General features: G+C 47.1%; 1 protein-coding gene across 6 annotated transcripts in view; it reads left to right on the forward strand.

Annotated features, from left to right (window-relative positions):
- Positions 1-7,275: 7,275 nt before the first annotated feature.
- Positions 7,276-24,230, forward strand: part of ATXN7L1 (ataxin 7 like 1) — a 204,661-nt gene continuing 187,706 nt past the window's right edge. For 5 of the 6 annotated variants that reach the window (XM_041002513.1, XM_041002514.1, XM_041002515.1 and 2 more), the window contains exons 1-2: positions 7,320-7,509; positions 8,119-8,187. In XM_041002513.1, coding sequence (XP_040858447.1) covers positions 7,329-7,509; positions 8,119-8,187 — 250 coding nt within the window. In that variant the 5' untranslated portion in view covers positions 7,320-7,328. Of the gene's footprint in view, positions 7,510-8,118; positions 8,188-24,230 lie in introns of all 6 variants that reach the window. The other variant, XM_041002517.1, reaches the window with a different exon arrangement.

The raw sequence follows: 24,230 nt of genomic DNA on the forward strand, positions 1-24,230 counted from the left end.
ACAAGCAGGGAGCTGAATGGGAAGTGGGGCAGCCGGGATTAGAACCGGCACCCAAATGGGATCGATCCGCATTCAAGGTGCGTTCAAGGCGAGGACTTCGGTCATTAGGCCCCTAGAAGATTATTTTTATTGAGAGAGTTACAGAGAGAGGAGAGGCAGAAGGAAAAATCTTCCATTTGCTGGTGCACTCCCCAAATGGCCCCAACATCCAGGGGTTGGGTCAGGCTGAAGGCAGGAGCTTGGAATTTCTTCCAGATCCCCGACACGGGCACAGGGGCCTAGGGACTTAGGCCATCCTCTGCTGCCTCTCAGGCGCATGGTCAGGGAGCTGGATTGGAAGCAGAATAGTTGGGACTTGAAATCAGTACCAAATGGGATGCTGGTGCTGTAATCGGTGGCTTGACCAGCTATACCACAGTGCTGATCCTAGAAGCACCTGATTCTAATGGCAAAGCATATTATACAACAAGTGTCATTAAAACAGTGTGGGGGAAAAAAACCCAAAAATCAAAAAACAGACAGGAGCACCAGAGAGGAAAGAGGGGCTCAAAAACAGACTGGTATATCTGAAAAGTGAAGATGTGACAGATTTCCATAGAAAAGAGAAACTATTCAACAGATGGGATGTAAATGAGTAACTGGAAAAAGATCAAAAGTTAATTTAATTTTTACCTTATATCAATAGCTGAAAAAAAAAGTCAATATAAATCTGAATGTAAAGCAAAACCTACAACACATAACAAAGAAACAATCTACTATCTCCGCCCTTGAGGAAGACAAGGATTTCTTGCGCGAGGCCTCCAGGAAAAGTCTGATCCACAGAATGATATCTGAGCGGAAAGATCTTACACACTTCGCTATGAGAAAAGATGCCATTAACAAAGTTAAGACAAGCTGCAAGATGGAGTTATTTTGAAACAAAAGATCTAAATCTTACCAGGTAGAGACAAGTACAAAATCAATAAAATGATCTAAAAATATCAGTAACAAATCACCGAAAGGTACCAACAGTGAAAGAGTACCAGACAACGAACACAAAAAAAGTGCACACAAACAGGAGAGATATCAGATATTTTTCACTCATACTGTTGGCAACAATCAAAATGTTTGAAATTGTTGAGCATTAGCTAGGATGTGAGGAAATGGGCACATTCCTTTTTATTTGTTTATTTGTTTGTTTGAGAAGCAGATTGAGAGAGATGGAGGGAGGGTGAGGAGAGACAGAGCTAGGGTTCTCCCATCCTGCCTGCAGCAGCTGGGTCTCCCACATGGGTGGCACTTAATCCATCTTCCACTGCCTTTTGGGCACACTGGCAGGCAGCTGGAGGTGGAAGTGGAATAGCTGGGCCTCAAACCAGTATTCTGAAATGGGATGTAGACTTCCTAAGCAGTGGATGAACTAGTTATACCACAGTGCCCAAACCTGGGCATAATCCTATACTGCGGGTAGGGGACCTAAGTTAGTAATAATCTGGCCAAAGTGACCAAAATGAACAAAGTGTAGAACTAGTAATTCTTAGCAGAAATATTCTGTTATATTCCAGGAAAGGATAAGTAAAAATAATCTCTTTTCCGTGTGTGTGTGTGTGTGTGTGTGTGTGTGTGTGTGTGAAAGCAGAAACCTAAATATCCATCAATAAGACAACATATAAATATATTCTGGAACATGTACTGGAATACTAGGGAGCAGTTAAAAAGGAGGAATTTCTCATGTAATGAGATGTAACACAATGGTTAAAAAAAGTTCAAGATGCCGACAAAACAAAGCCATTCACATTAAAACACACACACATAAGACACCAATAGCACATATACCTGTAAGAAACATATAGGGAAAAATGGAGTCCTGGCTGCTCCAGTGTTAATACAGCTCCCTGCTAAAGCGGCTGCAAAAGCAGGAGGGGATGACCCAAGTGCTTGGACCCCTGCCCCATGTGGGAGAAATGAATAGAATTCATAGCTCCCAGTTTCAGCCTGGTTCAGCACTGGTAATTACAATCATTTGGGCCGCGGACCAGTGGATACAAGATCTCTGTCTCTCCTTCTCCATGTAACTCTGCCTTTAAAACACATAAATAAAGCTTTAAAAATAAAGACAAATAAAACGGAATGAAAAAAAAATAGCTTCAGATCTGGGGGAGAAAGGAGAGACCACATTTGAAGGGGGTATAATTTAAGGGAATTTTCCCCCAACTCTATTGTTTTCCTATTTTGTGAGTGAAAGCACTTTATGCATGGTTTTTAAAATTCAGTATTAAGCTTCTTTTAAAATGAAATGAATGTTCCTAAGACAAAAATAATTTGCAGCAACCCCCCTCTGCTCACTACCAAGATAACTATTGACACTACCAGACAAAGGCAGCTCTGTCCCCAGGCAGACTGGATTTTGCAGTTCCTTTGCATAACAAAAAGGTCTTACAGGGTCTTTCTGGAACAAAGGGATATTTACCCTACCATGATGTAAGTGTCAAGATGAAGTTTAGGGCAGCAGTCCCAGACAGAAGTTTCCTTGCAATTGATGCTGGGGCAGAGAGCTCCCAGCCCAGGAAAGAGAAGAGCTTGCCTTTCATTCCTAAATAGGGGTGGGGCTAGATAGGGTTAGAAGCAGCCACAGGTGCAATTCCTAGTATCACAGTTCCTGTTTGCTTAGAACCCGTACTGCTGTCTAGTGCGTTGCAACTCAGGCGCACTTGGGACTATCCACTAGGTGCTACATCAGATGCTGGGGACTAAGTTCCAGAATCACATTCGATTTGCAGAGAGAACAACCTTGAGAGAAGGATCCACAGAACAGATAAGGAAGCTGAGGTAAGGATGGGATTCAGGTTGGCTCCCAGGCAAACGGACAACTGTAAGTTGCAGGCTTACCATTTCAAGCCTGCACTCTAGTCTCCACTTCGTGCCGATCCTTCACCGTTTGCACTGAGTCCGGATTTGATGGTGGGTGGGCTTTGTTCTGATCAATATGTGCAAATCAATGTTAAAAGAAAGTTCCTATTTAGGGTGAGGGCCAAAAGTGAACCCTAAAGCAATGCTAAAAATGATGCTGTCATTTCTCCTGCCAATGGGATGGTTAAAAAGTGGGTCAGCAGGAGAGGCTGGGACTGACACATTCTGTGGCCCACAGGTCTCCTAAAATGTCGCCGCCGTTCTTAAAGCTGTAAGAGTCACAGCTCAACTGCTGGGGGTGTGACAGGGTGAGGAGGTGGTTAAAGGCTGGCAACACTTCCATCTCAGCTTTTATGCCCAACTCCACAGGCTCTCAAGTTACATTTGTATTATGGAATCCATGCATTCAGCCAGGGCCCGCTAGTGTAACCAAGAAACAAGAATCCTGAAAACGCTCTTTTCTTTCCTACTCTTGCTGCCGAGGGTCTCTTATCCCGCCCTGTTTCTAATCCGACAGCCTGTGAGGGGCAGGGCAAAGCAGGCCAAGCCGTCTGTGCACCTGCTTAGCAGGTGCTGAGAACTTTTCGGAGAGGTAACAGCGTATGTAACACATTTCCTCCCAAATTCTCCAAGAGTGGGCTCCAGGAAAAGAAATTTAGAGAGAAGAGTGACAGACGGGGTGGATGGATTCAATTAAGGTAAGGAACATCAAACAGTTGCAGGGATGCCTCATTTTCATGGCATGCTTTGCTTCCAAGTAACTCCCAACAATGGCCCAGCTAGGAAGCCAAGTGCTCTGCACCCCAGTGGGAGCTCAATGTCCTCTTCTGAGGGCACTAATACGCCCCTTCTCTTTTAAGCAATGTGGGGGACAGGACACGAATCAGACTAAGTGAATGCAGGATACACACTAGATGCACATTTGTGCAGAACCAGGTGTTAGTCAAGTTCAATGGGTATTTTGCATTGTCAAGGAAACATACTAAAACAACAAAAATATTTATGCCCCGTCATCCTCCTAGACATGGATCATGAGGCACAGTCGGACTTTGTGTTTGCATGATGGTTTTTATCACACAGACTCTATCCTAATACTTTAAACTACCATTTTGCAGGTCACACTTCTCTACTATTAAGAACTTGCGGGATCTATTGCCATGAACAGTATTTGTAATTATTTGCTACCAGAAGAACGTAGAATCTACAATACATATATAAAAATAAAATTAAATAAGTCTACAATAGAGGCGCCATACACACATGGTTGCTACATGCATCTACACGTGCATTCTACACTGTCCCCAACACTGATTCCAAATGACCTCCATTTTCACCCAAAGTCTAGCAATGTGCTGAACAGTGGTTTCCTTCTTCTCTGTCAGTTATACAATGTGACTGACAGCCAAGAAAGTCATGCACGTGGGTCACACCTTCACCAGGTTGGTACCAAAAATCTCCCTTGTCTAGTGGAGAAACTGTAGAGGGCTTAGAGCGGAAACTCTGCTATTACCCTACCTGATTCTAACAGCTACAATGTCTGTGCATGCTGGTTAGGAGTTAAACATGGCCACGTGCCCCAGGTCTTCTTTTCGTCCAGTCTAAATCACGTTCAGATTCCAGCCCACACTTTGTGCTGCCCAGTGAAAGCCCAGCTGTGGTGGCACGACGATTAGGCGGCGTCCCAAGTACCAACTTCCACTCATCCAGAGCTGCAGCTGCGGAAGTAGGCTCCTGTTCAAATACAGAACCACTGCCTTGTTGCTTTTTAACTGAGGTGGACTGAGTTTTCCTAATGCTCAGCACCTCTGATTTTCTGAGGGGTACAGGGTGGCCTCCAGGTCATTGCCTCCCAGCCAGCCTGTGGTGCTGGCACAATCCAGCTGCTTAGCAGCTGTTGGGCAAAGGGCCTTGGTTCCCGGCTGATGGTCCCTCGTCTCAGTTCTGGTGGCTTCCCTCAGTTCTTCGCCACGTGGGCCTATCCACACAGCAGATCACAACTTGGCAGTTGGTTGCGAGAACTGCAAGAGGGGGAGAAAAACACAGAATCCCCGTGTTTCACAATCTGACCCATCACTTCAGCTATATTCTGTTTGTGAGAGGCAACCTAAAGAGGAGGGGATGGGGCATGAAGATAAGGAGGGTGGCAGTCACCAGAAGCCTTCCTGGAGTATACAATCAAAGAATAAACACTAGATAGAGACAAAACAGGTCACAGACCAGAAAAGGACAATGTTTTGGCACCTAATGACATGACTTGCACTTCGGAGCTCTCCTGCTCTCCCCCAAAGTCCAACCCAACATACTCCCTGACATATGCTTCCTTCACAGTGCTCTGACACCTGGCCCCTCTTCTCCACCTGCATGGCCCTGCCCAAATCCCAGACTTTCCCCGTCTTCACATCATGAATACTGCATTACTTCTCCAGCAAGGGCCCTATGTCTTGAACACCACAGCCACAGGAGTCCAAGCCACATCTTCAGTGTGCAGAAAGAACCTCCAATTGGCTCCCTACTGTCAAACACAATCTACAGACTGTTGGAAGGCTGTTCTTCAGTGCCTTGCATAACTTCATGCATGCCTGGTCAGGCTCCCCGTCCCCCACCCCACCCCACCTCCCAAAGCACCACTTTCAACCATGGCAGTTAAACCAGGCTCAGCAGCCAAGCACAACAGGCTCATTAATGCTCAACTGGAAGCCTCTGTTTCCGTCCTCACTTCCCCTTCCCTGGCAAGACAGCAAGCATTCAATTCACCTGAGCACCAGAATCCCACCTCGGGGTCCCAAGACGCAGGGCAGTCAGATCTTGTGGTCTCCATGACGACACATTTTTTGTTGTTTCCAGCTGTGTGCAAGCACAGTACTGAAACATCATTCTCCTCATTACAGCAGCCAGATGCTGCAACAAGTGTCTGGGGCAGCTGGTCTACCAAGGTTGGGGCGGGGGAATAGATGCAATGTCAAATGCAGCATCCAGCCTACTGTAAGAGCCCTGGAAGTAATAAATATCTGTGAACATCACCAACCCAGAGCATGGGGATTCGCCATCGAGCAGCATCCCAGCTACACAGGAACTCTTCCAAAAACAGCAAAGGCAGCGCTGGTGACACGAACATGAAAACTCAAGACAAGTCCTACTCCCTGTCTCTCACTGCCCATCCTAACATTGGCTGGCACTGCGGAGGGGGCGGGATAGGGCATCAGATGGCACAGGCTGGGCAAAGAATTCAGTTAAGGCAAGGCAATTTCCAGTGACCACGCTTGGGGCTGGACAGAAGTAGGGCAGCAGTGGTGCTGGTGAGAAAGCCAGGGTGCTGAGGAACGAGGGACAAGGTACCTACTTCCAGGTGAAAGGGCAGGAGGGAGGGGATGGTGTTCCAATATTTTAGATACTTTCTAGCAAATAACAGGATTTTAAAAGACAGAGAGGAGAAATCCTATGCTTGGAGTTGGGAGATCCCGATGAAAAGTCCACAGTATCCAGAGAAAAAGCGCTGTCCCTTTAGCTAGCCAGAGTGGCTCAGCCAGCAGGAATCAGAAGGTCCCGGGCCTCCAGCTGCCCAGCACTCACGCAGGCCACCCCGGTCCTCCTGCAGGCAGCGCTGGCCAAGGGCTCCCAGGCCTCCCACGCGTGCGCTGGCGGGCCTGCGCTGTGCTCCTCCGAGAGCCGCAGCCACTCAGCGCGCGTGGAGTTTGAAGTCTAAAGGGTGGGAAGGAATCCCGAGGAGTCCAGGCGGAGTTCTCAGTCTGGTACGACCGACCGGCAGCCTGCAAAGGCAGCGTCGCCCTACACTCACCTGCTTTTTGGAGGCAATTTCATCTCCTCTCCCGCATTGGTCTCAGGTCCGGATCTCCACGGCCCAAGGTCCACCGAGAAAAACAGACTATTTGCGTGGGCATGGGAGGCACGCTCACCAGGGTCCCTTTCTTTGGCTGGGCGGGGGTTGTGGGGGTAGGGAGTTGCTTGGGACTCTCGCGGGGTCACCTCGCCGCGAGCAGCGGCGGAGACAGGAGGAAAGGGATGCAAAAAGAAAAAGAAGAAGAAAAAAAAACCAAACCAACAACTTTGGGTCTTTGGGTCCCAACTCTGCAGGAAAGGCTCCCCTTCCTCCCGGGCCCAGCGTGGCGGCGCTCGCAGCGCCCTCTCCACAGGCGCGCCAGCCGCTCGCACCCGGGAGCTCGCCACCACAGCAGCATCCCCCGGCCGCCCGGCCTCTCCACACGCGGCGCTGACCGGGCCGCACGGCTCCTCCCCGGCGCGCGCCTCGCTGCTGCCCCTGGCGGCCGCCGCCCCGCGAGCGCCGGCGAGCCCAGCCGGCTGCGGACGCGCGGACGCCCGGGCGCCGGCCCCGCCTCGCTCCTCCTCTCCTTCCCTCCCACCCTGCCTGCCTCCCTCCCTCCCTCGGCGCTCAGAACACTCAATGTCGGAACGTTCCGAAGATGACGTCGGAGCGTTCTCGAATCCCGTGTCTCTCGGCTGGGGCTGCCGAAGGAACAGGGAAAAAGCAACAAGAAGGAAGAGCAATGGCGACACTGGATCGCAAAGTGCCCAGTCCGGAGGCGTTTCTGGGCAAACCCTGGTCCTCCTGGATCGACGCTGCCAAATTACACTGCTCCGACAGTAAGAACCCCACCGCCTCCTCTTCCTCCTTTTATTATCCTGTAACCTTTCCATTCACCTAGAGCCACTGGGGGGAAAAAGTGTGTGTGAGAGAGAGTGGCCCCCCGATATCCTCCATGCCTCTCCCCACCCCGAATGAACGCACACACACATACACACGTACACGCGGGTCGCCGGTGCGCGGAGCGAGGCCCCCACGGCCGGCGGCCCCTCGGACTGCGCCCGGCCCCCCGCGGCAGCCTGCCGGGTGGGCTTCCGCAGCCCCGTCGCGATGTCTGCGTGAAAGGCTTACTCTGTTGCTGCTTGCATAGTTTTTATTTATTTTTTTTCTTTTTCGTTATTGGGGAGGGGGTTACCTATCTGGGCCAGGTAGCCGGAAACCTAGACTTGGGGTAGGGGCGGGGGGGGCGGGGAGGGAAACGTTGCATTGTCAGTTTTTTTTTTTTTGAAACATTTTCATAGACGATATTTCTCATCGATTTGTTTGCAAATAAACACTCTCTCGCCCTCCCTCCCACCAACCTTGACTTGGGGGTTCCCCCTCCCCTTTTCAAACCCCCTCTCTCTTTTTTCCTCCTTATTTTTATTTTTTTGCTTTTTCATCTGCAGATGTAGATTTAGAAGAGGCTGGAAAAGAGGGTGGAAAAAACAGGGAGGTTATGAGGCTTAATAAAGAAGGTAAGTGGAGCTCCTTTTTTTTTTAGTGTTAGCATGTGTGGCAGAATCTTCATGGGATTTTGGAATATAATGTGAATTGTTCTGCTGAGCACAGTGACTAAGGCTTGTGAGAAATTGAGCACGCCCAAGTGACTACTGTTTGGTGTTAACTTCTTGCAAAGTATAAATACAACTGGAGGTGGGGGGTGGGGATGAGGCTGTTGAACGCAGAAGTTGACTGCATTTCGGTTGGAGTCCACGTCTGAACCTTCGTCTGTGAATTTTGGCCATTCTGCTTTGGAGCATCCTTGCCAAATGGCGATGGTGGTGGTGATGTGGGAGGGGTGTGTGTGTCCACATCTGGGTAGGGTGTCACAGATTTGGTTGGCGATGACCATCGGGACACCCCTGGCAAACATTCCAGCTGGCCTTGTGCATAGATGCACAACAGTTTGAAGAGTCTTACTTGGTGATTCCTGCAGCTCCTTCTTCATTCTCCACTGGAAAAAACAGTGTTCATGGCAGCATTTGATAATGAGTTATATCTGGCTCACTTTGCCCAAGTTGGGTCACAGATTGCCACTGTGGTGGGCAGGGTGGGGGCATCTGTATCCACAGCCTCTCCACCCCACTCCACAACTGTACCACCCAGTTCTGTTTTCTCAGAATGAAACAGTATGGTGCTTGTAATGGGACACAGGGAATAAAAAATAGGGCACCCCATACTGAGACACGGGAGTGAGACCACAGCCTGCTGGGACTGGACATTGCATGCACAGGGCCCTGTAAGTAAACCGTACCCTGGTGGTTTGCAAACCTCCCACATGTAACTGGCCTGTCGTCTCCCCAGGACAGCAACTCAGAAAACCCCCTTTTCTGCTGCACAAACAGGTGCTTTCATTGGAATTGCAAATTGCTAGCTGAGGTCCTAGAATGGCATTGGCTGAAACTGGGCCTGGGGAGGAAGGCACAAGGGGCAGAAGATGATGGGAGGTATCCAGACACTCCTAAGCAAGAGAGTGTTGCTCATCAGGAATGAATGGAGAAGAGGCCATGAGACAGTCCTTCTGGAAGGCTGCTGGAATCTGCCTAGGAAATTGGAACTCACGTTACAGACCACCTGAGGCAGTCAGTTTTCTGTACCCACTCATCATCTCCAGACCATTCAGTAAGAGGAAGAGTTGTGCTTCAGGGAACACAACCTGGTGGCTTAAGATGCTCATGTATTCCAGGAGAGTTTTCTATCCAGCACAGTATTTCTGCTAACTGGGGACTTTGGGAACAAAACATATTTTCTGAAGATGTTGGCTTCTGAGACTGTCAAAGTGGTCACGATGTAGGTGTTTAGGATGCCCAAGGGAATGACATCAAGTGGACTTCTTACAAGCACTAGATATCCATATGTGTTGCTAATGGCAAAGATCGCTAGAGTGAGTCTTCACATGCTCTTGAGGTCTTTGAGAGCTTATAACTATCAGACCACATGAGCGATGATGAGGTTGTGAAAGGCTTTAAATTCAAGCCGAGTAAAGGTCATGGTGTGGCACAAGATCGGCACATCTTAGAGCTGGGTGATAAATTGTGATAAATTATGGCTGTAACACACAGAACACAAATTTCTACCACCACCACCCTGTTCCCCCCACCAACTTCTGTTTCAAAAGACTCTTGTTGCAGATGGCTTTCTTCATGAGAAATGGATTCTTTTAAGGAAAAATGAAAAGGTCTCCTCCACTTTGTGGAAATCACAAGAGGTATGCTTTGTCCTGTGAGGTATAAAGGTTGAGTTCCTAGTTATGTGCATTTATGTTAAGGACACCCAATGTTCAGTGCAAAGTGTACCTGTGTGCAGGTTGTCATCTGCTTGTTTGTAGACCTTGTTCTTGGGTTTTGCACATCGTTTCCTGTGTAGATAAAATATACGTAGTACTAAATAAGTGCTCCCCCAGTGAAGAATTTAAGGGTTGTGCTGAGACTCTGCATCAGATTTTGGCTGCCTATAAGTGTAGCAACGTTGGCTTGGTTGCATTTGTCTTGCCAGGAGCCTGCTCCATGGAGTCACACAGTAGGAGGTCTTGGGGCACACAGGTGTTTGTGGAGGGGTCACAGCAGAATGGGAAGGTGGGTCTTGAATGACTATGTGCAATCTGTATGTGCAAACATAGATGGATTGACCAGTGATGCTGTTTGCAGTCAGCAGGTCTTAAAAAGAAATTTGGGCCTCTATGGTAATAAATGAATAAAATAAAGTTGATGAATTCTGACTGAGAAATGAAAGGATAGGATTCAGATTTTGATAAGAAAATTTTTGTGGTAACATGTACATGATGCAACATTGATGATTTTAGCCATTTTTGAGTGTGCAGTTTATTCATAGGGTTGTACAGCCATCACAAGTATTCATTGCCCAACTTTTGAATCCTCTCAACCAGAAACTGTTCCATTTTCTTTCTGTTTTTCATTCAATAAGTATGAAGTTGCCTATACTTGATGCCTCCTGTAAGAGGAATCTTTCAGTATTGGTCCATGCAGTATTTGTACCTGAATTGTTTCTCTTGGCAGCTTATTTTCTTGCTTCCTCTCTGTTACAGCATTGGGCCATATAACTCTTTTATAAAGCTGAGTAGTATTTCTAACTATCCATGTTTGGTTTTCATTGTATGCGTTTTTTGTGGACTTTGTGAATACCACTTGTATGCATGGATACAAAGACATTTTGCAGCAAAATAACCATCTTGTAATCCATGATCTATGAGCACGTTGAAGTAAGCTCACATGTGTTCTGTCTGCCTATTTCTCTGTTGCCGGACATTTGGGTTGTTGCCCACCTTGTAGTTATTGTGAATAATGCTGCTGTGATACGCTGTCTGCTGTAGACCAAGCTCAAGTGGGGAAGTTAGGCAGAAAAGGTGGAATGACAATTGTTTTGTCCTCCACCTGTCTCTCTGGCCACTATTTTGGAAGACACAGCCAGGACTTTCGGCTTTTTAAATACCGACTATGGTAACATAGTTCCTTCTGTATGCTTTAACCTTTTCACTTTGATTTTTTCAGCTGTGTTAGGTGTGAAATGTTAAGTGAATTCTTGGAAGCCTCCATAGAAAGTCTTCATATCAATCTTATCATCTCATCCAAAATTTGGCAAGATTTTGGTCAAGAGGAGCTTTGTAAACGCTTTTGAACCTTGCCAGACCATCAGCAGGGTTCAGAAACCTGAGAATTCCACACATACACATGCATAGATGGAATTATGTCTGGGTCAGCCTGGACAGTTAAAGAACCAGGAGAGAGACAGAGATTTGAACCTACTTCCTAAGTTATGACTCGTAGCTTTGGGGTTACTTTTTTCTGTCTCTGGGCCTACTCTCGTCTGTAGAGTGTCCCTATTGAATTTACCTGCCTCAGAGATGCAGTTACACCAGACAAGCCATTGCTACAGAAGTTGTAAGGGTGGTCATTTGATCTAATGTTTAAACAGCCAGATAGCATGCCCAAGTTCAGCTTATCAGGTGCTTGAGTTCAGTTCCTGGTTCCACTTTATGATTTCAGCTTTGCAGCCCTTGTAGGGGCAGTGATTATGGCTAAAGGAGTTGATTTCCTCTCACCATGTGAGAAATTGGATCGAGTCCCTGGCCCCCAAGCTTTGGCCTAGTATTTGAGGAAGGAACCAAAGGCTGGAGGGTTTTGTTTGTTGTTTTGTTTCTCATGTGTATGGATTTTAACATTTACTGCACCAAAATAAACTTACCTTGTAATTTATTTTTCATGAGCTTTTTGAAGCACCTTCATGCTTCAAAATAAAGTGAAAATAACTAGGTTAATTTTATCAATTTAGAACATCCTCATGGCAAAAATTACTGCATCTTATACACAAGCATGTTTTGCTGCAAATGGCTTGTGAATGGGATATGGCTTCCAGCCCTACAGGAAAAACTGAAGATCGAAGTATAAAAGCCAGGGCGCCCTGTGCCCCTGCCTGGCGGCTGCTTGGATTCATCAGTGCTCAGATTTCCCAAGATGGGGTCCCAGAAGCCATATTAGCCTAATTTACCATGTGAAATGTGTTGATGATAGTAAGTTCCAAGGAAGGTAATGTTGCTAGTGCTGGATAACCTTTTAAACTATAATTCTCTCTGTCATCTTGCCAATGTATCTGAAGACATGTCAAGCAAATTGGGGAGAAACTCTGAAAGTGCCCCTTTCTGATTGCCTCACCTGAACTTTTTCTTATGCATGCCAGTTCACAGATAACAAGCAAGATTCACAGAGCTCACTGGCATCTTGACCTCGGAAAGAGAGGTTATGCTAACGACCGTTAGAAGGACTGAGATAGTTACAGAACGGCTTTAGCAGATAGTAGGTGCTTAATGAATACTTCTAAAATCCTTATTAAGATCATTACGTTCATGATAATATTGATGAAGCTAGATCTAGAAAGTTGTATTCTATTTAGGACTTTAACATTTTACTTATTTTCATTTTATTTGAAAAGCAGAGAGATAAACAGAGAGAAAGCTTCCATAGGCCCAGTTTACGTCTCAAATGCCCACAGTAACCAGGGATGGAGCTGGCAGAGAAGCCAGGCCTAGAAGTTAATGTGAGTCTCTGGCCAGAGACCAGAGTACTTCAGCCATCACTGCTATTAGCAGAAGCTGGATTGGAAGTGAAATCACCAAGACTCAGTTCAGGCACCCCAGTGTGAGATACAGGCATCCCAGCTGATGACTTAACCTCTGCATCTAGTGCTGATTATCAACGAGGGTTTTTAATTAATCTGTGATGATGGCCAAAGATTACCATATCAGAAGCTTCCTTTTTTTATTTTATTTAAAAAAAATTTTTTTTATTGGAAAGGCAGATTTACAGAGAGAAAGATATTTCTTCTACTGATTCACTCCCCAAGTAACCGCGAGACCCAGAGCCAAGCTCATCCAAAGCTGGGAGCCACAAGTTTCTTCCAGGTCTCATGCAGGTGCAGGGTCCCAGGGCTTTGGGATATCCTCTATTGCTTTCCCAGGCCATAAACAGGAAGCTGGATGGGAAGTGGAGCAGCCATGGTCCTGGTGCATGCAAGACGAGGAGTTAGCTACTGAGCTATTGCACTGGACTTCAGAAACTTCCTTTTTGTTTTTTTTTTCAAGATTTATTTTCTTTTTATTGCAAAGTCAGATATACAGAGAGGAGCAGAGACAGAGAGCAAGATCTTCCATTTGATGATTCACTTCCCAAGTGACTGCAATGGCCAGTGCTGCACCGATCCAAAGCCAGGAGCCAGGAATTTCCTCCAGGTCTCGCACGCGGGTGCAGGATCCCAAGACTTTGGGCCGTCCTCGACTGCTTTCACAGGCCACAAGCAGGGAGCTGGATGGGAAGACGGGCTGCTAGGATTAGAACCGGCACCCATATGGGATCCCCGGCAAGGCTAGGACTTTAGCTGCTAGGCTACCGTGCCAGGCCCGAAACTTCCTTTTTAAAGCAGACCATTTTGTCATAATTTTATGAGGCTAATGATTTTTTTAAAATTGCTCTATGGGGCCCGGCACGGTGGCGCAAGTGGTTAAGGTCCTTGCCTTGCACGCCCGGGATCCCATATGGGCGCCGGTTCTATCCCGGCAGCCCCGCTTCCCATCCAGCTCCCTGCCTGTGGCCCGGGAGAGCAGTCGAGGACGGCCCAAAGCTTTGGGACCCTGCACCTGCGTGGGAGACCTGGAAGAGTCTCCTGGCTTCGGATCAGCATAGCATTGGCCATTGTGCTCACTTGGGGAGTGAATCATCGGACGGAAGATCTTCCTCTCTGTCTCTCCTCTCTGTATATCCGCCTTTCCAATAAAAAAAATAATAAAAATAAATCTTAAAAAAAAACCCTGCTCTATGGATATCAATGTTTTTCATGGCTCTTAGCCAATAAGTGGTGATTGTTAGTTTTAACAAGTGCTAGAAAGACTGGGGACAGTTGATGACCTATGGCTCAAAGGAGTTTATACAAAATTCTTTCTGAGGACTGGGACATATGAAAAGTAATTTTTAAAGATTTACTTATTTTTTAATTGAAGTCAGATATACAGACAGGAGGAGAGACAGAGAGGATGATCTTCTGCCCACTGATACACTCCCCAACTGGCCACAATGCCCGGAGCTAATCCAATCCGGAGCCAGGAGCCAGGAGCCTCTTTCGGGTTTCCCACGCAGGTGCAGGGTCTCAAGGCTTTGTGCTGTCCTGGATTGCTTTCCCAGGCCACAAGCAGAGAGCTGGATGGGAAGTGGAGCCACCAGGATTAGAACTGGCACCCAAAGGGAATCCCAGCTTATGCAAGGCAAGGACTTTAGCCCCTAAGCTATTGTACTGGGCCTGGAAAATAATTTTAAAATATGATGAATTTCATTTTATTACCAAGGAAAGAAAAGCCTGAAATATATCTTTTGTTTGGGTCTCTTGGAAGCCATGTGCTTGTGGCTTTGGGCTCTCGTCTGTGTTTCTATACTCCTTGTGTTTTGATTGGCTGTGGAAAACTCTGCCAGGACCGGTGAGATCTTGGTGTGGCTACAGAGTGTGCTGTTCTCAGCTGCTGGTGGAGTCAGGCTGAACAGCAGGCAGAAGCAGGGAGCATGGGAACAGGTTCAGCTCAGCTTTTGGAGCTTTGCAGTTACCGTGGGGTGGAAACACTGTGCAGGGGGAGATTGCAACCAGTCTGGTGAGATTCAAGTGTTCTTCAAATCTGTGCCCTGGAAACCTGAGACAAGCCGTAAAGATTTATGGAAAACTGCCGTGGGCTTCCCTTTATCATCATGCAGACAGCTCTGTTATCTATGTTAATAGCAGATGGGAAGGCTTGAAGTCCACCGATAACACAGATAAACCTCATTTTCACCATTAATTTCCACTGCCTTCCCCCATTAAGCCTATCTTCCTCCCCCTTTTGCTAACAAGTAGCGGCATTTGTTCACTCTGGCATATCATTCTCTCTTCCCCTGCCCATTGTTTGGGTTGGAATGACCTGTGGCACATAGGAGCTTAGAGGTAGCAGGGAAGAAAGACTGAACAGAGAAGGAAAGAGCCAGAGAATGAGTAAGCTGTGCAGTTGCATCCAGCTGAGGGCCTGGCTGTGTGTGTGTGTGTGTGCGCGCGCGCGTGCGTGTGTGTTGTGGGGAGGGGTGCATTGTGGCAGGATGGCCAAACTCAGAACACTGTGCCCATCTAGTTTGGAAAGCACACAGCTTCTGAAATGGGGTTTCTTTAAATTTACAGGGTTTCCATATGCCTGGGTACCCGTTTTGGGGGAAATGTGGCCTGGCTCCTTCCAAAACAGCGAGTTAGGGTGGGCACACTTTGCAACAATGTGAATATTAAACCACCCTCTAAGCCAGTGAAACTGGTATGACGGAACAGTAGCTAAATCTGAGCCTTGCTAAGGTGTCTCCATCTCTCAGTCTGTGGGAATGACTCTTTGAGGCTAGAGGGTGTGACTGTTACAAACCTTCTTATGGAAGTTGCTTTTAAAAAGCTGGTAATGTTCACCTGTTATTCTTGCTTGCTTGCTTGTGTATCCTTCCAAAGATCCTGTGTTCCTTTTGGTAGATGCGTAGGATGATTTTTGTCTTCTCCTTGTTCCCGTGTAAGTCATGGAACGCTCTTAAATTTTGTGTCCTCTCTGGCCATTTTCATTTATGATAGAAAGCTGTCCGTTGCACTTCATGATGGGCTGTCACATCTTTTTTTAAATGCCTGCATAGTAGGGTGCTAATTCAAGCTTCTGGGGAGCATAGACTTAAATTTTCTTTTTTCAAGATTTATTTATTTTTATTTGGAAGGCAGATTTACTGAGAGAAGCAGAGACAGAGAAAGATCTCTCATCCACCAGTTCACTCCCCAAATGGCTACAACAGCGAAAACTGAACTGATCCAAAGCCAGGAGCCAGGAGCATCTTCCTGGTCTTACACGTGTGTGAGAGACCAAGTACTTGGGCCATCCTCTACTGCTTTCCCAGTCCATTAGCAGGGCACTGGGTCACAAGTAAAACAACCTGGACATGAACCGGTGCCCATATGGGATGGTGTCACTTGGCAAGTTGGAAGATTAACCAGTTGAGCTGCTGTGTTGAGTTTTAACACAAGCCAGCCACCTGTAACTTCTCAGCTCTTTGGAGCTAATGACATGGAGTGAGATCTGCCATGGTGCCAAGTCTGGGTACAGTAGTGCCAGAGTGTAGGCTCTGCCTCAGGGTTCTTCCATGCTGGCAGTAAAGCCAGGCATCAAGAAAATCCTGGTGACTTGAAAGGCCAGGTCAGGGGCTGTGGCAACACGTGGCACAGGACGTGATGTCAGTAAGGGACTCTGAAAGCCCTTCTTTTGTCCCCAGGAGGAACATGCATTGAAGCTAAAACCTGGAGGATGAATAAGGAACTGGGCAGGGTGGAGCTAGCAAAGACATCCTTTGTGAAGAGAATGTGGAATATTCTACAGGGACCTGGCATGATGGAACAATAGCTAAATCTGAGCCTTGCAAGCACCGGGATCCCATATGGGTGCCTGTTTATGTTGCTGCTGCTCCACTTCCCATCCAATTCCCAGCTTATGGCCTGGGAAAGCAGTAGGGAATGGCGTAGTACCTTGAGACCCTGCATCCATGTGGGAGCATCCTGAAGCATCTCCTGGCTTCAAATTAGCTCAGCTCTGGCCATTCTGGCCATTTGAGCAAATAAATCAGCAGATGGAAGATTTTTCTTCTGTCTTTCCTTCTCTCCATAAATCTGATCTGCCTTTCCAAATAAAAATAAATCTTTTTTAAAAAAACGATAGGCTTTACAAAATGTTCTAGAAGTGACAGGGTCTTGTTGCTAGAGCAGAGATAGTAGAGCACAGAGCACCATGAGTTTTCTCACCAGTGCCACATCGACCCTTGGAGCCAGATGCTTCCCTGTACTGAGCAAGACTGCCCTTTGCATTGTCAGGTGTTTGGCTTTGGGAAGCACTGGATTCCAGCCACACCTGCTTCTCCCTCCAAGTTGGAATAACCAGGTATAGCCAATGCTCCCCAGGTTGCGAAAGCCACTGGTATCAGGCGAAGCTGTATGCCCAGCTGTAGATCATAAACCCTTTAAGTCATCTTGACCCAGTTCTAAGCCGACCCATCCTGGCCTTGAACTCTTCAGCCCCTGGCCCTGGGCTATGTTTAGAAAAAGATTGAGGCTTCCAAGGAAGACCAAGAAAGTCCTCCAAATCTTTTTTTTTTTTTTTAAAGATGTATTTATTTTTATTTGAAAGGCAGAACTAGCAGAAAGAGATCCTCCATCTACTGATATCACGCCCCAAATGGTCACCAGCAGCAGAGCTGGACGAATCTAAGGTCTGGAAGCAGGAGCTTCTTCTAGGTCTCCCACAAGGACTTGGTTCATTTTGCACTGCTTTGCCAGGCACATTAGAAAGGAGCTAGATCCAGAGTAGCCAGGACTTGAACTGGTTCCCATATGGGATGCTGGCTCCACAGTCAGAAGCTTAACTTGTACCATAGTGCCAGGCGCTCCTCCAAACCTTTAATTCCATTCCATAGTCAGTGGTGACTACAGTGAGATGTAGGCACTGCTTCAGGTTATGAGGGAGTACTGGGGTATAGAGAGAGGACAGTCTTCCCTCCTTTGCTGGGGGAGGGGAGCCATGCCCAAGCATGGATTCTGATGCTGAAGGACGACATTTCTGATGTGGTGACCCTTGCTATCAGAAACACCACAGTGAAAGCATTAATGATTGCAGTTTATATCTAAAGTCAGGCTGGAAATGCAACGGGCTTTCTCTGCAGTCTGATTACCCATGGGATAAGTCTGAAATGGGGATGCACATGACCGGTAGCAGAGTGGCTGCTCTCAACATTTCTGTGTTCAGGCTTGGCAATTAGAGAGGTTAGGAGAGTGCCTGACTCTCGAGGGCGGCTGATGTGGTGGCACGTGGTATACGGCTCGCTGAGGCCCAGGAGGCTGTGTGATCGTCTTTGGACTGTCGTTCTCAGGGACCTGCTGCCTCTTCTGCAGAACTGATTGACAAGAGATTTCGCTTCTTCATGGTTTTCTGTGTAGGTTGTGTTTATATCCTTTGGGCTAGCTTTTCATTTATGAATTTTTAAAGTTTTGTTTATTTGAAAGGTAGAGTTACAGAGAGAGAGAGACAGAGAGATCTTCCATCTGCTGGTTCGCTCCCCAGATGGCCACAATGGCCTGGATTGAGCCAATCGGAAGGTAGGATCCAGAAGCTTCTTCTGGTCTCTCACATGAATGCAGGCACTTGGGGAATCTTCTGTTGCTTTCCCAGATGCATTAACAGGGAGCTGGATCAGAAGCAGAACCGCCAGGGCTTAAACTGGTGCCTATATGGGATGCTAGCATTGTAGGTAGGCCACAGCTTAACATGCTATACCACAGTGCTGGTCCCCATGAGGCTTTGTAGACATAGTAAACTGGTAGTAGCCAGCACAGAGACACCCTGGCCTGGTCAAATCTCTTTTACCCAAGGACACCCCCTGTCTGAGGTGTCCTAATGTTTACTTCTAGGAGCAGTTTGACTGTGTTTGAATGTTGTCAAAATTGAATGGCAAGCAGTGCCGTCTGCTTGTGTCTCTTCTAGCCTTGATGTCAGCATTCTGCCCTGACTGGGCTCCCAGCTGGGTGCTGTCTGGTTGGCTCTCTCTTCCTCTCTCCAGTGGCAGAGCTCAAGGGGCCATTCCTGCAATTGGAGCTGGATTGGGGCCTTGAGGCACTGGCACCTGATGGCCAGAGCTCAGGATATCCTTTCTTGTTAGGAGGCTGAGGCTAAGGCATTATATCCATAGCTAGTTAGGGCAACAGGCAGGACTCAGCCAGTTCTGCTTGTAAAGCCAGACAGTTGGGATTCTGCCAGGGGCTGGAGGGAGAAGCATTTGTTTTTATGGAGATGTTTTATCCTTGTGACTGTGGTTTCATAACACAATCCCACTTTGCAATTTGAAGGGATCGAGTGCTTATGGAAGAAAAGGAAACCAAATAGATATTCTCCAGGGCAGGATAAAGTGGCTTCTGGTCACCTAGGGGAAAACATAGACGTGAGTGAATGACAAGGATGGGCTGTTTGAACCTGAAAGTCATCAGCATAGCTGCTTCTGTGAGGCTAATTATGACTTAGAATGTGAGTGGTTCAAGGGTAGCCTCAGCAAGGGAGTGCAGGGGCTGGTGGGAGCCATGCAACTGCTCCAGGGCACCTGAAGCTCTTGGAGTCCTGTGTCCCTACCCCTGCCAGGTGGTATCCAGCTCTTTTAACAGTATTGATCACAAGGCACAAATATTATGGGCATCAATTTATAGGAAGATCCTAAAGGAGGCCAATTTTTATTTTTCTAAGATCTATTTATTTGAGGGGCAGAATTACAAGGGCATCGTGGGTTCACTCCCCAAATGGCCCCAATGACTGTGATGGGACATGGCTGGAGCCAGGTCTGTCATGTCAGTGGTAGGGGCCCAAGCACTTGGTCTATCACCTGCTGCTTTCCAAGGAGCATTAACAGGAAGCTGGATCAAAACTGGAGTTGATGGGATGCCATCATCGCAGGTAGCAGCTTAATACACTGTAGCATAACCCTGGCCCTGTGAATAGTCAAATAGATAGAAACAGCCAGTTGAATGGTGGGTACCAGTGACTGAAAGAGGGGGAATAACGTTTATGCTTAAGAGATACAGGGAAGTTGGACAAGTTCTGAAGATGGATAGTGGTGACGATTGTATATATATGTACAAATATACTTAGTGCCACAAAACGGTACAGTTAAAACAGATGACAGTGGGAGCACACATTTAGCATAGCAGTTAAGTTGCCGGTTACTGTGTCCACATTGGAGTGCATATGGTTGATTCTGGACTCAACCATTTCCTAACTGTGTGTGAAGGTGAGTGTCCATTTCTTCCTTTTCAGAATAGGAAAAAATAGTACCTATTAGAGTTGTGAGAAGAGATGAGATATTCTCTGATATGCAGTAGGTATTTCATAGTGCAAATGTTTGCTGTGATGACTGTCACTTCTGCCAGATGCTCGGGTCCTCTGCTTTGCCTGAGCAGACCTACCAATCCTAGGGGACAGATGGCATCCTGACCACTCCAGACTGGGACTGTATCATGAGGCGTCTTTTGTCCGCTTTTCTGTGTCCCCTGCCTTTTAAGGACGCCAGGGAAGAAACAAAGGGAGTTGAGTAGATGTCCCTGTATGGCTAGTTTTCAAGAGTGAGTCAGTTTCAGTGTTTTACAAAGTGTAGTAATTTTGAGGACCTGCTATGATATGCCTGTACTTAGCCCACCAGGTCCAAGGCTTCTGTCACACTGAGACACAATGGCGTGGAGCCCAGGAGCCAGGCACAGTGCCTTCAACAGGTTGCTTGGGTGTCTTTCCAATAGAAAATAAATAAATCCTTAAAAAAAAAATAAAGCAGCTTTATCTCTGTGTATGCATGTTTGAATGACCAAGTGACAGGAAGAGAAGGGACAGAGATCTTTCATCCACTGGTTCACTCCCCACATGACCACAATGGCCAGTACTGAGCCAATCCAAAGCAAGGAACGAGGAGTTTATTCTGGGTTTCTCGCATAGATGTTGTGGCCCAGGACTTGGGGCCATATTCCACTGCTCTCCCAGGCCGTTATCAGGGAGCTGGGTTAGAAGTGGAGCAGCTAGGGCTCAAACTGGCACCTATGTAGGATGTCAGCACTCTAGGCAGAGGCTTAGCCTTCTAAATCATGGTGCCAGCCCTTTGGTAAACTATTTTTAAAGTAAAGCCTCCAGGAACACTCACAGATATTGATTCCATAGGTGCAGTCTAAGGAGTTCTAAGACAGCTGCTTGTGTGTTTTAGAGTAACAATCCTGCAACAGAAGGTACATGGCTTCAAGTCTCAGCTCTGTCCCCTATACCAGCTTCCTACTAATGCAGATTCTGGGAAGCTGCAATTGATGGCCCAAGTTGCTGGGTCCCTGCCACCATATGAGAGACCTGGCTCTTAGTCATGTGAGAAATGAACCACTAAATGGGAGATCTTTCTCTCTGTGTGTATTTACTTTATCAAATAAATGAATACATAAGAAAATTAAAACCCATAACTAGCAAACTGTGCTGCCAATTGTGGGCATCTATGATGTGCCAAGCACAGAGCCAAAAGGTGTATTTTCTCATTTAATCCTCATGCCCATCTTGTTATATAGCTCCTGTTGTCAACCCCACTTTAGGAAACAGACTGAGAGAAGTGCTGGGGAGTAGTAGCGCTGGGACTTGAGCCAGAGGTGGTCTGATTCTAAAAGCACTGTGTGGTGATGGCTGTCTTCCTGGAAGCAGAGGCAGGACCACAGGAAGGCCAGCAGAAAATGGAACACCTGAGCAAGGGCATGCACTTGGGCTCCTACAGGTGTGAGCACCCCCTTAAACAGTTGCACCTGCACCTAGCTTGCCTCACCCAAGCGCAGTGAGATGGTGAAGATGGTCTAGCATTCCCTCCCCACGGAGTAGGTCACCCACAGCATGCTGGTGGGGCTCCATGTCTCCCCATCAATGAAACTGTCATCACAAGGGCCCCCAGGTTTGGGGCCTCTGCAGGCAGAATCCTGGCCTCAGGGAAATTGCAGGAGCTGATGCAAACTGTTCCTTTTTGGGAGAAGGTGTTAGCAAAGATGGTTGCCAAGCAACTCCAGGGGCATCTAGCTACAGTGATGATTTCTCTGTTTTCGCCCCTTTGAGCATCTTCTCGTCCGCTGTTCAGTTTCCCTTGTGGCACATTGGGATTGTTAATGTTTCAGTGCAGGGTCGATCCTGTGGGTGGTGGAGTGGGGATAGCTTTTCAGTGCCCGCCAAGTTAGAGATGTCTTTTTGATGGTGATGTACCTGCTAAGTGGCTGTGAAAATCCTTTGCCTTCCTCAGCCACAGTGATGCCCTAGTTATCACTGGCTCTGAGGGGCAGTGACAAAGAAGATTCTTTGGACTGGAGTGGCTTTTTACAAGCACAGAATTCATCTCTCATAGGTGGACAGGGTAAAGGGCAGTGTTTGGCTCCTGTGACTTCCCATTTTAGGTGCTCTGTTAACTGGGGTACGTAAGAATTTTGTTTTATTTGAAAGGCAGAAGAAGAAAGAGATCTTATACCTGCTGATTCACTCCCTAAATCCTGCAACAGTCCAGGCTGGGCCAGGCCAAAGCTAGGAACCATGAACTCAGTCTGGCTCTCTCATGTGGTTGGCAGGGACCTGAGTACTTGAGTCATCATGTGTTGCCTTGCAAGGTTCACTTTTGCTGGAAGCTGCAATTGAAAATGGAGCTAACACTTGAACCCAGGTAATCGAGTATGGAATGTGGGCATCCCAAGTAGCAGCTACCACCCTAAATGCCTGCATGAGTTGATGCCATTCAAGTATTTAACATGTGACAGCCTTAGCCTCAGAGAAGTTGATGTCACCCCTTGCCTTGTTCTTCTGTACTTGTCTCCTTGGCCTGAGGTCATGGTGCTCTTGCATGGGCTTCAAGGTCCTGGTTGGGCTGGCTGGTTGATTTGATTCCTCTAGGGAGGGCCCGGAGTTAGACCCCACTTTCACACACTGCAGGATGGTCTCCTGCCACGCAGCAGCAGAACTAACTGCCGTAGGTGCAAAGTAGAACTGGATTCATTGGAGCGAAGTTGGCTCCATTTGGCCTGCCCACAAGGGATAGTCCTGTTGGCCAAGTCACAAGATTACAGACTTCTGTCCCCTCGAGCCACTGTTTCATTCCCTTGCCATATATCTGGTAGAGTTTGACAAGACACCCAAACAGAACTTGGGACCCCATGAATCCTGTCCCTTCCAGTGACTGAGACAGAATACTCAATGCCAGGTGACAAACCCAATTTGGCTAATCAGGCTGAAGGAGCTTTTTGCTTTCCAAGTGGAGTGACTAGGGATTCGTTCAGGTAGTAGACAGACAGCCTAGAGCTTATTGACAGCCGTGTTTCTTTTACGAGAGTTTCAGTGATATTCACCGTTAAGCCTGGAACACCTGTGATTCTTAAGCTAAGGAGGAGCAGAATCAAAGACTGTATTCACATGTCAAGAAGTTGTGTAGATGAAACCCACAATCAATGGGAAAGCTTAGAGATAATGAGCTTCACAGTATAAACCTCAAGAAGTCAAGTGTGATCCAAGCCTGGTTAGTGGCTTGCACATTGAAAAGCATGGATAAACCTGGTATGGCACACCCAAGTGTGCCTCTACTTTAATTTGGGGAAAAAAGAAGGTAATCACACTTAAAATAGTTGGTCTTCCACGTTTCAGCTAGACCCCAGCATTTAGCCTGGATCCCATGAACTGCCCAAGTTAAATTACCAACTGTGTGTTACGGACTCAGTAGAAAATGACTGAACACTAGGCTGTGGAAGAGACAGGCTGGGCTGTGTGAGATGTGTAGGTGTGCCCCTTGCCTTACAGGAACTCCCCGACACTACAAGATGCTGGGTAGACAAGGAAATGAAGCTTGAATGCCTGGGATATGGGGGAAGGAAGAGATGAACCTTTGACCCGGGCCTAAGGCTTCCAGGTGGAGACAGAGGCCGTTTGGTTGGTGGTGTCTAGAGCGTAGGGTGTGTGTTAGCCATCTGCGTTTTAAGAACCCAGTGAATGAAAGCTTCCAGCAGAAGCAGCAAAGATGGCTAGTTTTCAGGAAACAGGTCTCATTCCTTGTTTGGTGGTAGTTGTGTGTGTCTGTCTGTCTGTAGTCAGGATGCTGGGGAGGGCATTTTCTTCTCATCTCTAACATGCACGCATACTGTTTTTGAATCTTGCTCCTAATTATTTTGTAATTATTTCCTGTTACAATCAGTGTTGTGCTAGCACACACTTTACATTCTACTCCTTTTTTAAAAAGATTCATTTATTTTTTTTTTTTTTTTTTTTTTATTTTTTTTAAAGATTTATTTTTATTATTTTTCATTGGAAAGGCGGATATACAGAGAGGAGAGACAGAGAGGAAGATCTTCCATCCGATGATTCACTCCCCAAGTGAGCCGCAACGGGCCGATACTATGCCGATCCGAAGCCAGG

Source organism: Ochotona curzoniae, unplaced genomic scaffold, assembly GCF_017591425.1.
Source record: "Ochotona curzoniae isolate NIBS_2020 unplaced genomic scaffold, NIBS_Ocur_1.0 scaffold_2476, whole genome shotgun sequence".
Classification (NCBI taxonomy): domain Eukaryota; kingdom Metazoa; phylum Chordata; class Mammalia; order Lagomorpha; family Ochotonidae; genus Ochotona; species Ochotona curzoniae.